This window comes from Taudactylus pleione, unplaced genomic scaffold, assembly GCF_031769625.1.
Source record: "Taudactylus pleione unplaced genomic scaffold, aTauple2 ptg000065l, whole genome shotgun sequence".
Taxonomy (NCBI): Eukaryota; Metazoa; Chordata; class Amphibia; order Anura; family Myobatrachidae; genus Taudactylus; species Taudactylus pleione.
The window spans coordinates 9,204,411-9,222,977 of record NW_028284467.1 but is presented as its reverse complement, the minus strand read 5'-3'; the positions used below and the strand labels follow the sequence as shown (position 1 = coordinate 9,222,977).

At 41.4% G+C, this 18,567-nt stretch overlaps 2 protein-coding genes across 6 annotated transcripts in view; one reads left to right on the top strand and one right to left on the bottom strand.

Annotated features, from left to right (window-relative positions):
- The window catches only part of SLC11A2 (solute carrier family 11 member 2), a 124,558-nt gene extending 116,731 nt beyond the window's left edge, over positions 1-7,827 (top strand). For all 5 annotated transcript variants that reach the window (XM_088465934.1, XM_088465933.1, XM_088465937.1 and 2 more), the window contains one exon: positions 1,175-7,827. In XM_088465934.1, coding sequence (XP_088322060.1) covers positions 1,175-1,255 — 81 coding nt within the window. In that variant the 3' untranslated portion in view covers positions 1,256-7,827. The remainder of the gene's footprint in view (positions 1-1,174) is intronic.
- Positions 7,828-8,689: 862 nt separating this feature from the next.
- Positions 8,690-18,567, bottom strand: part of HIGD1C (HIG1 hypoxia inducible domain family member 1C) — a 33,565-nt gene continuing 23,687 nt past the window's right edge. The window contains exons 3-4 of the mRNA XM_088465932.1: positions 15,350-15,484; positions 8,690-13,244 (exon numbers count right to left, since the gene is read on the bottom strand). Coding sequence (XP_088322058.1) covers positions 13,180-13,244; positions 15,350-15,484 — 200 coding nt within the window. The 3' untranslated portion in view covers positions 8,690-13,179. The remainder of the gene's footprint in view (positions 13,245-15,349; positions 15,485-18,567) is intronic.

Here is an 18,567-nt window from a genome sequence, read left to right as displayed (position 1 = left end):
ACATACATGAATAGCATAGTGGCAGTAAGAATATATATAAGACAAACTTTTGGCTTTCCTGGAATAAAACGTCTAATGATCCAAACCAGGATGACAGCCTAAGGACTACTACACCTAGCAGGCACCACAGCAGTAATTAGCTGCATTTTTCCCTCCATTCTAACATATAAGCAAAAATTGGTGATTATCAATAGATATTTATATCAGTGTTAGTATAACAATATTTTAAAGGCTGCAACTGTGGGAGTAGGATTTAGTGCTCACCAATAAAAATATAAACTGCATATAGGATACGCTACATAGACTGCATGCTACATACATTGGGCCGGATTCTGACACAAAGTGGCTGTATGTGCGGGAAGCCTTGGAAGCCAGATTTACTACCTTATGCTAATACAAATTTCTGTAGGGCTTCAAGTGGGAAGCTGCAAAACCCACAGCAGCACCCGTCTTCACTGGTATCAGCACTTACACCTACCCACAGCAGCACCCGTCTTCACTGGTATCAGCACTTGCACCTACCCACAGCAGCACCCGTCTTCACTGGCATCGGCACTTGCACCTCACCCATGCTGGGTGCTAGAGATCTGTCATAGACAGGTTTCTCTTCTTCTCAGAATTGCACAGAAATATAGCCACACTCCCAGAAGCTGGAACAGTTTAATACAATCACAAGTCACCACCCAGTTGTCGCCCATTGCACGCAAAGCAAGATCCGGCTAAGACCCATTACAATTGGCCAGAGATACACAAAAATGCATAAACGTGCTTCTGCATCTGCGCAGTATGCTAAACCAGTATTTGCGGCTGTGAAAGGAGATACATCCAATTCAGGCCCATTGCATGTTACATTTACTGTACACTAGATATACTGCATGCTACATAAACTGCACAATACATATAGATCATGCTGCACACTGTGCACGTTAAGTACACTACATACTGTACACTATATACTGCACATTACATACAATATGTTCACCTTTTCTCTTATATGAACACCAGGGGTATCACTAGACGTGTACCACCTTCTGGTATTACAGTATTGGAGTTACACTTTTGATGAATATCATTACTATGGCAGCTGGTTTGTGAAAGTTGTGCTGAGGTGTAATATAATGTTACTTTTATTATTTATGTTGTTTATCTTATTTCTTCTTTTGCTCCGTTTTAGTGTAACCTTGGGCTGACCATCAATCCCGAGCTTTTCCTCTTACATAATATGGAGAAAGAAGACACAACCTCCCCCCGATGATGCTGGGGTCACATGGCACACTCACGTGCCATGTTACGCCTTCCAGGACACCAAGTACCATCACAAACTTGCATTCTAAGTAGTTGGACTATAGTAAAAATATGCTGGATTTCATCAGTTGACTAACTTAACTATAGTTTTTATCATAACCTCTGCTTTTCCTAATTTACAGAAACCAATATGTGATTCTGGTTCTGCCTTTCCCGGTTTCCCACTGCAATAGCATGAGATGCATTCGGTAATTTACATATTTGACATCAGTGATTTAGGGGTCTATTTATCATGCAGTGGAAAGTGTGGAGAAGTGGACCAGCGGAGAAGTTGCCCATAGCTAGGTTTTGGAAGTCACCGTCCGTAGACCTTGCACTCTAATTGTTAGGGATGCAGTCTGTTTTAGGACTCTGCACACCAGCAACAATAAAAACTTAATTCATAGTTCTGCCTACCATTGAACTTCCCATTCAATTAAAATTATTATTATTATTATCCTTTATTTATATGGCGCCACAAGAGTTCCACAGCGCCTTACATAGTACATAAACAAATGTGCACACAAGAAATAGTTATTAACAGTACAAACAATACAGGACAAATACATGATTTATAAACATTGCAGCATAACACTTAAATAAGCAGCATGGTGTCAGCAACCAAGGGTTAGGCGCTGTTGTAAATTAAAATATAAGTAAGGGAAGGAGAAACACATGAGGTAAAATGGCCCTGCTTGTGAGAGCTTACGTTCTACACTTTTCCATTTTTTCCCAAAATAAAATTTGCTGGATCCTATTTAAATGTCATGGATAAGAGAGTAGTCAGGGTAAATAGGAATTCTCTGTCATTGTACTGTTCTCCTTACAGTGGTCTATGCATAAATGTCTCTCAAAGCTCATTTAAATATCAACTTACAATATATCATGTCTCGAATTGGATCCTTAATTAAATGAAAGAAGTTGTAAAGTGATAGGTTAGATTTTGATGTGACATATACACTTTCACACAGTGCGCCTTCTGAGATTTTTTTTTACCTAAAACTTCTATGGTGGCAATGACTTACATCGGAAGTGTAATGAAAAACAGTCATAGAAGTGAAGTTATGCAGGAATGTCCAGTAGGGGGAGCAGTGCTCACTACATACTTTTGGATTCGACGTCCGGTCAAATTGCTGCACTTCGCCAGGCTAGAGGGGGTCCTACACGATCATAGGCATCTATCCCATGACTTTTAGCACTTCAGTGTATAAATACTTTTTAAAAAAGCTTTAAAAGTGATAAATGGGGCTCTATTACGGAATACCCACAATAAACCAGGCGCTACAACATAATGTAAAAGTCATAGTTCCAAGGAAAATCATAAGTGATTTTACACTGCAATAAAGCACATCAAATAGTAAAAGTGTTAACGGCTGTAGATTTATTGCTCTAGTGCAGTGGTTCCCAAACTGTGCACCGTGGCACCCTGGGGTGCCTCGGGACACTTACAGGGGTGCCTCAGGTTTGTGGTCCAGCACCAAATCTAATTTTTATGATCAATGTAATGTAAATATGTGGACAACAAAAGCACAAACCTGTCCACCACCACATAACTAAACCTAAAGGTGACAGCTAATCATAATTTACTTCACTTTACTAGATTTTTTTCTGAATTTTTCATTAACAAACTTTTGGCTTAGGGATGCCATGAAAACAATACTGATACTCTAGGGTGCAGTTATTCAGAAAAGTTTGGGAACCACTGCTCTAGTGAAAAAGGCAACAATCTTAGAAATCCAGAAAAAGACATCCAATAGTGATTGGGAACTCTGGGGCTAGAAAGGAAAGTTCACCTTATCGGAGTCCTTCCGTCTCAAAGGATGTACCCCAGCGGTAAGGTATTTGGTGGCACGATGAATGTCACGGATGTCTGATTCAGAGAGTATCACAATGTGGTCTTGCTGGCCGCCCATGCCTGTGTCTGAGATGTGAAGTACAGTCTCGTATGCGGCTAATTCCGTGAGTGCTGCAATATGGTTTTCCCGGCCTCCCATGTCTGTGATTTTGAGTGCAGTCTCAAATGCCTGTAATTCCGTGAGTGCGGTAATATGGTCTCAGCAACCACCCGTGTTATGTCTGAGAAGTTAAATGTTTCCTCATAATATACACAAAGGAGCACCTGACCAGTAAAGATGGATGTGTAGTTTCATCACGGCCTCGCAACTTTATCAACGATACCTTTGATAGTCATGAGGATCAATAACAACTTTTACTATTTGATGAGCTTTATTGCAGCTTAAAATCATTTATAGGTCACTGATTTATGCTTCATTACATCAAGTGCTCCTATCCATTTACATTGGTTTATATGTTTATATTTAACTTTATTTGTTGCATTTAAAACTTTATTAAATAAAAAAAAAAAAACTATATGATTTTCTGTCTGACTTTTACATTTTGTTCTTAGTACTGCTTTATTGTGGGTTATTTAGTATAGGTTTATATTGTAAATCACACAGGTTTACTTAAAGCAGAAGCATCGGTTTAATTATCATTCTCAATTGTTTCCAGTACCATGGGCTTCCCCCCTCCTCCACTTTTTTTTTTCCAAGCTCTATTATGAACCCAATCCTCTCTGTAATAATTCCTAATTTTCAGGGGCTGATGCATCAAGGCTATTTAAAAATTTTGTGAAAATGTATTACATATATGCCACGAAAATGTTCAAACTGTAAAATATTGCCAAACATCAATGTTCCTCCCCCGCAAAGTGATATTTCTCTAGTGTGTCAAGCACAGAAAAGGATTTTCATTTTCCAATTAAATTGCTTTCATGTCTGCCATCTTTGATGGCAAGTTAGGCAGAATTGCATAAAAAGGGGAAAGGCATCTTTTCTCATCCCTCCCCTGAACCTCCATGTTGTTCCTCCTCTCCAGGGAGCGTATCTTGGTGGCAACAGAGGATTGAATAGATTTTCTGTACTTATCAAAATATCTGATATAAAAATCCCTAGCTTTACACCCATATGCTCTCATATTAACTAAAGTAGACACTGTGCTCACTAGTTACTTCACTACCCACTACAGGGGTAGGCAACCTCTGCCACTTCAGCTGCTGTGAAACTACATGTCCCAGCATGCCTTGCCAGGTTTGCTGTTAGGGAATATAAACCTGTGGCAGGGCATGTTGGGATAGTTCCACAGGCTACCTTCACCTGACCCACTAGTTACTTTACTATTTATTTTACCACTATCACTTGATATCTTTAATTTATTGTTTGCCACATCCAGGTGCATGAATGAAATGAATGAAAAATATTTTTCCCAAATAACCACCTAAAGTTTTAGTTTGACCCATAAGTCACTCCATTATTAGATTGTTTATTATTGTCCCCAGTTGGTGCTGTAAAATAATTATGTACCATGAACATAATTTATTTTACAGTATAATAGCTTTGAAATAGTTAAAAAATACTTAATGTTTATTCAATTATAATCAGCTTTACCATAGATATTTTTCTGCTCTCATGTTGAGGCCATTTTTCAACTTTTCTACTTATCGCAGGAAAATACATTTTTCAAATCTGATTTCACTTTGTTACATTCAGGTTAAAAGTGCACAATAAAAAGTGATAATTTTCGCATGAAAAATGCAATGAATAATAATAATAATACATCTCCCACTCAGTGATAAAGTAAAACAAATATATTAGGCACACATACCTTCTTCCACCTCCCCACAGAGCTATTATGTTGAGGCATACCCTGGGAGTGTAGAGTAGGTGTGCACCTTGAAATCCGCTGTAATGACCATCTAGTCACAGGCAAAACCAAGTCATTTTCCTGCACACATCCAGTATACTCCGTAAAGGAGATCCACTGCCTTCTGAAATCGGTTTGGCTATTCTGTTACAGCCTAAGGCAAGCAATGTAATGAGTACACTGATCAACTGACACTTAGGGGTAAATTTACTAAAGTGAGTTTTTTAGAAGTGGAGATGTTGCCCATAGCAACCAGATTCTAGCTATTATCTTCTAGAAGGTTACTAGTTAAATGTTAAGTAGAATCTGATTGGTTGCTATGGGCAACATCTCCACTTCTAAAAACTCACTTTAGTAAATTTACACCTTATAATACACTATTTTAAAATAACCAAAAAATATGAATTCTAAACACATTTTATAAAGTACATACATTAAAGAGAGAAATTGTTCCATCAATGTTTGCTGGTGGAATGTTGCTAGTGGTATTTTCAGCCTAATTTTTGCCCCCAACCTGATGGGCTGTACACATAATATTAATATCAGAGGACCTGGTGACAGTGGAAGTTTCCATGGGTTACATTCTTGATTTTAGTGTTCCTGCAGCTCAACAATACTATACCACTGGTATCTGATGCTATAGTAGCACCATGTATACACAACATTAATTGGGAGTCTATATACTGCAACACTGTAAAGACAGCAGAATCTGATGCCAGTGGGTGCCCTAGCAACATATGCCCAGTCACAATACACTTGGCAACCAAACACCTTCCATTACACACAGACCTAGCACTAGTCACAGTACCCGTTTGAGCTGCTCACACACACATTAATGTAAAACAGCTTTGTTGCATAGGTCCCAATTACTGTTGTACTACCAACACTCTTGTGACTACAATCTGCTCCCATTACCTACAAAACCTCCTTCTCTACCACTCTCCATGTCTGCTAACATAATCCATAATCTCCTCTGCACTCCTTCAACCTCCCTCCCTGCCATCCTAGTAACAGCCCTTATAGGTCCTTGTATCTGACCACTTCTTACAGTGTTCTGACTATTCTCCCTCTCAGCGGGTGACCCAGTTATCATCTAGCCATGACGGTTGTGTTACAAAGAGATGCCAGTAACTTGACCGTGTTCCATTGACTACAAAAGGCAGGATATAAAAATAGCAGGGAAATTCATTGCCAGGAACATAAACAGATAAAAAAAGCATTCAATGTTATGTCAATTATGAAGGTAAAAATAACCAAAGCAATTGTAATTTATATTACTGTATGTTACCTTAATATTATTAATATTGTTATAGTGTTCTGTATTAATTGCTGCGCTTTGATGTCATCATAGTTCAGTTACATGTGTTATAATAAGATTTCAGTTCTTCAGAAGTATTGTCTTAAAGAACATATTGATTGCACTGTAAAATGAAAAAGAAATGTTACAAGCAGGAATTGTTTCTAATATCTGTTACTTTGACTTAGGCCTCTGATGAAGTCGTTTGCATTGATAGCGATGGGGAATTAGTGCACAGAAGATAACTTCATTGTATCATACTTAAGAGCCTTTTAACATCATAGCTATTCCTTCCATTTGGCGAGGTCAGACCACATCCAAGGTGCCGCAATGCTATGTGCTGCAAGGAGAGGATGTCTATCACACCTGAAAGGCATCGTATAGCACTCCCTCTCTCTAGTGCTTGGCGGCAGACGCTTCCACATAGAATGACTGTAGGAGGAAGCATACGGGATGCTTTGTATGAGGGACATAGCAGAAAAACATGGGGCTCCCCCTTTCCCCTGTATATCTGTCCCGCTGTTAATAACCACTATTGTGATAGCAGGAGAATATTTGATGGCGTAAAATGTATTTTAATATATTACATCATCTTGTATATAAAGCCACACCTGGAAGCAGAGCCTTGTGCTGCTGTACCTGTACTGCATACATTGCGTTTTCAGGCATACACCCATTTCTCAGTCTTTGGAACTGCCCCCAAAAATCAAAGTATTAACTGTACAGGTTTCTAGATACACCTTCAAAACTCGCATGGCAGAGAAACTAAAACTTTATTTCGAAATCTAATCTACTAACAATTTAGGGTGACCTCGTTCAGTGTTTTCCAATTTCTCCCGAGTATGAAAGCAGGTAGTACTAGGCTTTATAACTTTACAGTTCTAGTACATTGCTCTTTCTCTGAATCAGAGAGTCACGCATAGAAATGAGTCTTCTATTGGTTATAGGCACTGAAGCTACTAAGAGGGGCGTTTGCTGGGGTGATTTCCACACAGATTTAGCATCTCCTGATACGGTGTCACTTATCACTTGTTTGATCAGAAAACTGTTCTACCTACCAGGGAAACTTGGTTTGACCTATAATTTAGCTGTAACGCCCCAGATAAAACATTATCCTATTAATGCTCTTTCTTAAGTTGTCCATTCACAGCACAATTATCGTATGGTACTGACTGATGATCGTTCATAGCTTGTTTTCAAACCTGTCCGATCCCCTAGATTGTCAGTGTATGGCCGGTATTAGCCTAGTGCCTTACCAAGAAATGTCTTGCAGAGTGATCATACTGTACGAGGGTTTTAACACCTGACATATAAGCTATTGTTAGGAAATAAGAGAACAAACATGTGACTGTAGTCTTCACACTGGCATAGAAATATTTAGCACTAAACCTTGCCTTCCTGTGCTATCTTGTGACCTTTATTGCCCCTCTAGAGGAAAGTGGGGGGTTGTTAATGTGCCTTTTATGGAATCACTTGAATAGAAGCAAATTTATGTTGAAAGAGGATTAGATGAAATATTTGCAATAAAAAGAACCTGTAATGAATCAATTGTGGTTTCTTACAATTCGTCTTTTTCGGCATTATAAATAAATTGCAGAAGACAAACTAAAGTGGCCAGATAGTACAGGCTAAAATGAGATTTAATAACTGCCCAAATCAGTAAATTTGTCTAGTACAGGATCTTTTCAGGAGCCATGTAAAGATGAGCCTCCATTGTCATGTGCCCATAGACATAGAGAACCGGTCAGGAAGCAGCCCCCTTCTTTATCCCCATAGATTGCATCTATGAGCAACGTCTGCAATCTACTGTACATAGGTTGTTTAGCGGATATTCATGCAATGATATAGAATTGTGTGAACCACACTCCACAAGGATGATTAGCCTATGTCTGTGCCGGTCATCTTCCGGTGGCACCGGAAGTTGTCAAGGCGTGTAACGAAGTCTCATCTTGGCCAGTATTCTCAGCTGTTTGGCTCTCGTCCCAACCCCGAAGACCAAAAAAAAGAAAAAACAATCATTTAAATGTGCCTCTTCTGTTTGGATCAATGGAGACCATTAATTCTGAATTCTATTTGATTACTTGTACAATTAGGCAATGTACAATAATCATTAGCTGGAAGGACTGAGATAGAAGAGACTGCAATCTTTTCTCCAGGACAAACCACCATATTTCCAATGATTATTTGTCACTTAATTCTGCAGTTGGTGCATGTGACTATAATCTTGGCTGTAACAGTCAGAACCTGGTGGGCAACACAAAATGATGTTTCTATTGGAGGCACGCTCACAAGGGGCAAGTAAAACTGGTTATGCCTCTGTGAATCGGACAAGCATTGGGACATTACAGATTTGGAAATAGCTGGGAAGCACAGCATGTATTTAAACAGAAATAAAACAGGTAACAATTTATTATTAAATTATGACATTTTATTTTAGAAATAGTTTGTTTCCTGCTGATATAGCTACTAGACATCTGAACCTCACCTAGTTCAGTTTATTAAACTCTGCGTGCCTGATACATTGCAGAGATTCTACGTACAGTGCATCAGAACTCACATACAGGAAGTACGGCTTCTAAGAGTCTCTTGCTCTATAGGCTCCACACATTGATACAACACAGAGTAAATCCTACACACGTGCAGGGTGTCAAAGTGGACATTAACTCTGATATGGCAGCTCCTTGGACATTCGTAAAAACAAACACAACATATTTATAAAATGTAGGATGTGGAGTTACAGTTGGAATACATATATTATCCGACTATAAAATAAACCGGAAGCTGCAACTCCAGGGACAGAAAGATGGGAAAGTAGTCGGCCAACAACTGAACTATCCCAAAGACAAATGTTCTGCTTTTACAGTGCAGGTCACAGCACAAAATTAACGTTTTACAACTATTATACATTTTCTATTTAGCACACATGAAAGCAGCACAGACATGAGCTGGCTAAAGCCACTAATGTGCTATAACATAAGTCAGCTGGCATAAACAGATGGCGTTATATTGAAAGTAAGCGATGTAAGTGGCTGGGACTGGTCTGAGCTTTGTGTGTGCTTTTCCTATACTGTAATGTATATTTTATCATAGAAAACTTTTGAAATAAGTGCTGTGACTAAATTTGGTTTCTTGATTCCATCTGAAAAGACTAGTGCTGGAGCTGGTTCCAGAACTTGGCAATATGCACTTAAAATAGAAACGGATTAAAAGCTTTTCATTGTTTTTATTTTTACGTATTTTGTGTAAGGCACATTGAAATGTGACCATGTCATTGATGTGAGACTGGGAAGGCTGTTGCATTCTGTTGCTTGGCCCCATTGATTATATGACTACTTTTTTAGAATGTCCGGCAGATTCCCAAGAAAGCAGGCCAGCCTCCCGGATCTGCTCACGTGCCCAGAGATGTGGGTGATTCGGGGGGCATGGTGAAATGTTTCACTATGTGTGTCATAATCATAACCCACCAAACTGTGCCCCCTGTGCCTACCCTCTGTTATATCCCGGAGGACATTTTAAAAATGTTGGCAACTATACCCAAGGGCATCGGAACGACTTTATGTTGGGAGATTTCTCTCACTGCTCCTCAGGGTAACCAGAAATCTGTCACCAGAGTTTGGGGCTCCTGTGGCATTGTTTGCAGCATTTATTTTATTATGAGATAAAGGGGGAGATTATAGCAGCACGCATCTTTACCAAGGCGAAGCAGAAAGTACTACAGACGAGATGTATAAACAGTGCTGATGCGCTGTGTCCACCTTCCCGGCCAGCTCCACTGGACATGCGCGGGATCTCCCAAGCATCACGTGATCTCGCGTGCAGCCCGGAGCCGACAGCTGCGCAGCAGTGATAGTGCAGTCCCTGCTGTGGTGATAGGGCAACGACTGCTGCAGCTGTGATAGTGCTGTCCCTGCTGTGGTGATAGGGCAACGACTGCTGCAGCTGTGGAAATCGATAGCTGCAGTTGTCAGAACGGTCAGTGCCAGCACATCGGTGCTGCTATCTTGTAGATAGCAGCGCCGATAATGACAGGGGAGAATAGCGCCATTGTTATTTAACACATGGGGAGAAAATTCCACTCCTTCCCCATATCGGCAGGTAATTCATCCACCCAAAAATTAGATGTAAAATGTTCCTTTACTGGATTCTCATTCGCACTTCAGTGTTTTTCTTGTTACGTTTGCATAAGGGAGCAGTTTTAACTACAGTTCCATGTACAAATTAAGCCTATAAGAATAGGGCAAAAAAATTAAATAAATAAAAGATTTACTCACTTTCTAGGAATAAGTAGAAAGAAGTGAACAAGTTACATTACACATATTGGTAAGTGAAATAATGTAATGTGCTGGCTACAAGGACGTATCTATAATGAGTGCAGGGAGTGCACACGGACCCCTGGGAGGCCCACACTGCACACCCTGCACCCATATTATCTAATACTTACCTCTCCGAGGTCCCATGTCGGGTGTCTCTGCCCTGCACAAAGCCATTTTACCAGCGTTGAGGAAATCGCTGTGAAAATGGCGGCCGCCATTTTCCCGCTGTCCCAGACTCTGTAGACGCTGGGCACAGACTACTGCCCAGAGTCTACTGCTGCTGCGGTCAGCCGTCAGTCTGCTGCCAGGCGCCGGAAGGGGAATGCACATGGGCCTCCTCCTCTCTTAATACGCGCCTGGCTGGTTGTTAGGAGTGGGATTACAATTAATTTTTGCAGTGTTGGTTATTAGAGAAAAACAGGTGGATCAATTGAAAAAGCAATGCCACCTATTTTTGTATTGTTCTTCTAAAATAAACCTACTTTTAAAAAAAAAATTCTCCATATTACTGATACAAGCTAGGGAGGGCCATCTTAGATTAGAAGGTTGGCAACCAGCGACGTTCCCAATGTGGTGGAGATGCTTTGCCATTCAATACTGGGATTGGGTGCCACCATCACATGCTTCTTTATGATGGCTGATGTGACTTTTGCAAGGAGAAACTGTGTGTCCATAGCAGAGGACCTTTGTGTATGCACAAATTACAGCTGTCCATTGCACATGTGCATTAGTATACCATCAATGGTTACATACCATTAAAAAGGCATGCTTCAGTGGCAGCATCGCTGCAACTATTCGATGGCGCCCTTCCTACAGCCATCCCTAATACAAGTACATAATGCATGTATGTATACTAGTCAGCCAAACTGATGTCATCACAGTCCCATGCATGCTCAATAACAGCGATTACAGTGGCAGGCACAGTCCCATGCATGCTCACTAACAGCGATTACAGTGGCAGGCACAGTCCCATGCATGCTCACTAACAGCGGTTACAGTGGCAGGCACAGTCCCATGCATGCTCACTAACAGCGGTTACAGTGGCAGGCACAGTCCCATGCATGCTCACTAACAGCGATTACAGTGGCAGGCACAGTCCCATGCATGCTCACTAACAGCGGTTACAGTGGCAGGCACAGTCCCATGCATGCTCACTAACAGCGATTACAGTGGCAGGCACAGTCCCGTGCATGCTCACTAACAGCGGTTACAGTGGCAGGCACAGTCCCGTGCATGCTCACTAACAGCGGTTACAGTGGCAGGCACAGTCCCGTGCATGCTCACTAACAGCGGTTACAGTGGCAGGCACAGTCCCCTGCATGCTCACTAACAGCGGTTACAGTGGCAGGCACAGTCCCATGCATGCTCACTAACAGCGGTTACAGTGGCAGGCACAGTCCCATGCATGCTCACTAACAGCGGTTACAGTGGCAGGCACAGTCCCATGCATGCTCACTAACAGCGATTACAGTGGCAGGCACAGTCCCATGCATGCTCACTAACAGCGGTTACAGTGGCAGGCACAGTCCCATGCATGCTCACTAACAGCGGTTACAGTGGCAGGCACAGTCCCATGCATGCTCACTAACAGCGGTTACAGTGGCAGGCACAGTCCCATGCATGCTCACTAACAGCGATTACAGTGGCAGGCACAGTCCCATGCATGCTCACTAACAGCGGTTACAGTGGCAGGCACAGTCCCATGCATGCTCACTAACAGCGATTACAGTGGCAGGCACAGTCCCATGCATGCCCACTAACAGCGATTACAGTGAATAAAGACTGAACTCTAACAGCAAGAAGACAGAATTATCATGCAGGGCATTAATGTTCAGACATAATTAAAAAACAGATATAATGGGTACAGATATGCCCAGATGTGTTGCCAGTTGCGCGGCAATTCGCACCTCAAATAATGCAAGACACACTGCGAACATGACCGCGCCTCCATAGGAATGAATGGTGCGAATAAGCCATTTAGATGTAGGTCCATTCGTATTTTAATCTGGCACTGTCTATTGGCGTATTATATTGAATCGATTATAGTGAACATGCACGTGCTTCAATCAGTAACCTGTGTTGTGCAGTATAATTACCCTAGTGATACAGGGGTCCCATTTTCACTCCACACCATGGACGTAACTACCAACTGCTGCTGGTATGGGACCCAAAATGTGTCCAGACACTGAAGAGCCCCCTGCTTGCTCGGGCCCTGTGCATAGTATGAGCCTCTATGGGTAAGTAGATGTGCATCAGGAAAGGGGGCCTATGGGTACATGGAGATTGCCAGTTATGCCCCAGCTCCACACACTCAGGAGAACCAGTGATTATGATATTATAGCAGTGTTTGGTTATTTATGAAGAACAGTGAAACAACTACAAAAACAGACTTTTTACTGTTATAATGGTTTCCTGAAAATCTATGAACTGCCTATGTGCTTGTTACAATTATAGTTAAATTAACAAAGGATAAAACAAGTTGTAAAACAATACTAATAAGCTTGTCCAGTGCCCATGAAGTCAGTTTCCAGACAGGTCTAAGCAGACGTTTGTGTTTCAGGGCGTATCCGCTCACTGCGCTCCTCACTTGTCAGATGTGTCATTATGCTGGGGCTTGAAGTACTCCTTGTACATGGAGTACAATACACCTAAATCATGAAAAAAGAAGCATTCATATACAACTGACTGACTACATACAATCCCTATACATGAAGGGGCTTATTTAGAGTTGGACAAATGCATTTATTGTGCATTAGATTTGCATTACTGCACACCAGACATGCATACAACATCTGTATATAGTCCTTTGTGTATTATGTGGAGTGGAGAGGTGGCTCGGGGGGTGGGCTAGCGTAGGCAGAGTACAGCAAGGACGTGTTCATTTAACACATGTATACATGGACACATACACAGATACACCTCTGAGGGAGGCATATTTCTTGCAGGTACTGGAGTGCTGAGATATACAATGTAGATAATGACTATCAGCAGCACTTGCAACCTCTTTAGGATTGGTTGATTGCGTCCTGACCACTCCAGCTGATACTAAATAAAGGGATGTGGTTATAATCCTGGCAAGTGGGATGCCATTGCTTAGAATACCGGCACGGGAATCCCGACGCCGACATACCGACTGCTGGCATCCCAAAGGTAAGTAGTGGGTTTAGGGGGAGGGAGAGGAGAAGGGTTAGGATACCTACCAACAGGTGTCTGTATCCTAACCCTGTCGGGATGCTAGCGCCGGGATTTTGGCCACCGGGATCCCGTACCTAACCCCCCCAAAAAAAGTTGTGTCGGCCTATTTACACTTATGCAGGAAAGTTTCCCATTTGATTTTTTTTTTATGTAAAATACAGATGATGTTTATATTTAATTTAGTTTGTATTTAATTATATTTTTAATTGAAAATTAAATTTTGGTAATTATTAGTAAATGTCCAAAAAATATTCATGTCTACACTATCATGGACATACATCTGGCACAAATGCTGCTGTTTTTGAGCTGGATGTATCTTGAGATGCAACAGACGAAATAATATTTATGTAAATGCATTTTTATTTACACATATTTTGCCATGTACTGTACATACAGGGCCAGATTCAATTATCCGCGAAAATTACAGCGCAAGGAAAAGAGATAGTAGCCTCGTACTTTTATGTCCAGTGCTATTCAGTTATAAGTCCTTGTGCGGTAAGTCCACAGCTAATGCGCGTTAACCTATAAATTCTGGGATAAGTGCTTGGAGCTATGGGTTAATGAGTTTGCGGCACTCGCGATAAGGGCACTTAATGCGGATTTCTGTTCAAGCCTCCCTCAGACTCAAACAGAAATCCGCGTTAAGTGCAGCCTGCGGGCTTATAGCAAGCTGTCACGGGAATAGCCCCAGTCACTACATTAGCCTGCTTTTAATTATAGCAGCTAATTAAATCCATCCCTTACAGTGCAAACCAGCCCACTTCTAAATGATCACTAAACCTAACATACCGTCAAGAGAAAAATGTAGAAAACCCTATTTCCAGTATGTCTTTTTACATTTCAGCCTATAATTAACAATTTAGTCCTCACAAAGTCCTAACATTCATAAATCTAACCTTATGTGACAAATAACACATAACATAATTTTACTTTATTGTGATTTAGATAACAAACAAATAATCCAACACTAAACAGCAGCACCTAACAGCACAATAACAGGAAGTAATCCTTTTCTGTACGAGTTTATCAGTTTCTTACGTTGGATTTCAGGAATTTTGGTTTAATTCTTTAGAATGATCATTGATATTTAATGGCATTTGTTACATTTCCCCCTGATCAAACCATTTTATCTAACAGTTCTGATAAGCTGCTGATCTATTACATGCATATTCAGAACTGTTGGATCCCCACCCCCCACTTATTTAACGCTATCATCCAGGTCTCAAGGGGTTGGACTCTGCTGAGACAATCATATTATTAAACACCATTGCCCAGGATAAACTAAAGTTATGTCTACATATACTTAATAATGAATAGTTTAAGGTATATTTGTAGAAGATGATCCTGTGGGTGAAATGTATATGTTACAATAGCACCTGGCCTCTGTATTCTATAAAAGAGAACCCAGTTCCCTTCGTAGTCATTTGAAAACTTGTGTAGTTCAGTAATATACTTGACATCAAACAACATATACTTAAATGACCATCTCTGAATTTCATGTCATTTATAAAAAAAAAGGACAGATTATGGGGGTTGGGCTATTATTTATTTAACCTACCAAAGGTCAAAGCACCCACAACGAATCCTTGGGCACCAACTCTCATGTGAATGAGATGCACGGACAGCTTTTGGTCCCCACGGCTACGCAGCCTGTAAATCCCGTAACCTACCACTGCCAGGAAGCCGGCGATCCCTATAAGAGAAAAAACAAACAATGTGTCTGATAATCAAAGATATTTCCTAACTGCCAGCAAAATTATACACATCTGGATTTCCCGGGATACAGTCAATATCCCGGCAGCCGTGATGCCGGGGCTGATATTACCAGCACCAGAATCCTAACGCCTTTTACAGTCCGGATGCCGGCATCCCAACCTCCGGGATAACGAAGGTAAGTAGCGGGGTGGGGGGAGGGTTAGATTTAGGGGTTAGGCACAAGGGGGAGGATTATGGTTAGGCACTAAGGGGGAGGGTTAGGTTTAGGGTGCGGGGAGGTGGAGGTTAGGTTCAGGCACTAAGTTGGAAGTCAGGGTTAGGCACCAAAGAGGGACGGTTAGAGTAGGGAGAGGGGGAGGGTTAGCATACTGAACAACATGTGTCGGTATGCTAGCCCTGTCGGGATGCCGGTGTTGGGATTCTGACAGCTGGGATCCCGACTGCCGGCATCCCATACCCAACCAGTGGCGCAAGTTCATCCCGGACGCAGGTTATAATTTGGTTACCCCCCCTAAAAAAAAAAAAAAAAAAAAAAAAGGCAAATAAATATGTTGAATATCTATTACATATGTACAAAACACTAATATAAAATAACCTTAAGTGGGGTGAATATATTGTGGGCAATGAAAGAGGTGCACCTTTAGTGCTGGCGCCCGGCGCCTAAATTGTCTCCCATAGTTCTGCCCCTGTACCCTGCCCAGCTTTCCCAATCCTTTGTTTTCCTCATATAGAAGCGGTCTTCCACTTCATTTTATTTTCATTTTCCCAATCCCACACCTAACTTCTAGAGTAACATTTCATAAGGTAAAAGCCTTACTTGCCCAATAACCGTGGTATGGTGGTGCATGCATGCCCATTACTAAATTGGCAGCGACCCACTCCTCAAATTCTCTAACTGGACAGCCCGGCGGTTTCCACTATAACGGGGAGGCCATTTGTGATTTTGAAGCTATGAAGTGTAATTTCATAGAATCCTCACTTTGATCATTTTGAGATGGTAGTCTGTAGTGACTGGCTTTGTCTGTTTTTTTTCCAGGTTATGGCTCAGGGTTTTTTTTTTTCTAATTTGGGGGGGGGGGGGGGGGAGGGTTATGGGCTCAAGAAGCAATAAGAGAAGATTTTATTTTATATTAAATAAAGTTGTTATCAGAGGTATTTTAACATTGTGCATAATGTCCAGCATTGGACATTAACATTGGACAATGTCTAGATAGTAAACAGATGTTAGACAGGCAATAGGTAGACGAGGACAAAGTCGACACAAAAATGTTCGACTTTTTTATTATTTTTTTGTTAGTCTTAGGCACGTAGCTGAGGGCTAGGGTTAGGCACCAGGGAAGGGTTAGGGTGAAGATTAGAGTTAGAGGGAAAAAAAAAACAGGTGTTGACCATTTTTTGTGTCGACTTTCTGTACCTGTCAACCTTCATCTAAGTCGACCTTTCCTGTGTCAACCTTTTGTCCCTGTCGACCTATTGCCTATCTAAACATTGTCTATCTAATTCCCGTCTATCTTTTATACCAAACCCGTGTACAAGACTAGCAATACCACTCAGTTCAGATATAATCATGGTCCCTCTTTAATGAAAGACCCCATAGCAATCGCATTGATAGCTATGGCATTAGATAAGCTACTGGACGTGCCTGATATCTGGTTTATTACATAACTTAATTTTTAAAATTGGATGATGTTCTCACCTGTGCAATTCAGTTAGTTCTTTCTAGCTTTAGAGTAAATAACATCTAAATGCTGCCCATAGCGGATTGATAATTAAATTATCTTTCATAAAGTGGGAAAACTTTAACGAAATATAGCACAGTCCTGGTGCAAATAGTAGTTAGAAATCTTATACTATGTGTGGATCATAAAAGTTGCTAAATGTACAGTATATAAAACATATGTTTATTTAAAATAGAGAAAAATATTTTTGACACATAAATTGAAACAAAACATGCAATTCTACAAATGTAGCAGTTCAGATGCTTTATGATATAATATTGCACTGTCCCAATATTGCACTGTCCCAATGTCTTAAGTTAAGTGTACGCTTGACTTAAGGTAAAAAAAAACAATTCAAAGTTCCGGTCTCTGTACAGAGTGTAAAAAATAATGCAGATAACAGCGTTGTGTTGAACCTAAAAGAAAACTCGGAAGAGTTCATGAGCGCTGTCCAATCAGGAAAATTAGCAACTACATTTCAACACTTTTCTTTTTCTTTTCTTCCTTGGAATCTCACTGCAATATTATCCAACAACTTATTCTTCCCTGGGCTCTTCACAATAATTCGGACAGAACTCCCCATAAGCAAGTATCTGATGTTCCCTAAAAGGTTTCTTTAACGACCTCCCTCTCTGTAGTAACTTCACCTGGCTCCTTCCCTTCACCATCCGCTTAATGGAGAGGTAAACAACACAGCGCTGTTATCTACATTATTTTTTACACTCTGGGCCTGATTCAGACCCGGTCGCAAGCGTTGAGCGCTCGCAACCGGGTCGATGGTGGCCCAGAGCGCATGCACGAGACCCGGATAGCTGCGGGTAATCCATCGCTCCGGGTCTTGTAACAAAGGGGGCGTGCTGTCAATGTTGAGTGACAGCACGCCCCCTTTGGTGGGCGGGCCGGGGGAGTGGCTGCCCAAACGGAGGCGTTCCCATGTGAACGCCTCAGTTTGGGGCTGGCACCACTGACATCACGAGTGATGTCAGTGGGAGAGATTTCGGCACTGTTAGAGACGAAATCTCTCTACGGCTTGCGGCAACGAGACCCTACCACAAGGGTCTCGTTGCAAGCCTGATGGTGCAACGGTCTTGACCATCGCGACCATCTTCCTGGCCGCTCGCTATAGTTGTGGGTGGTCACCTACAGCTATGCGAGCGGCCAGGAGGCCGCTCTGAAAAAAAAAAAAAATAGCCCGACCCTGATTCAGAGCGAGCGCTCTGTCAGAGCATCCGGCTCTGAATCAGGGCCTCTGTTCAGAGACCAGAACTTTGGATTGATTGATTTTTTACAGAAAAAGGAACTATTTTTTTTTTTTTTAACAATAACTCCAATGCAATGCATG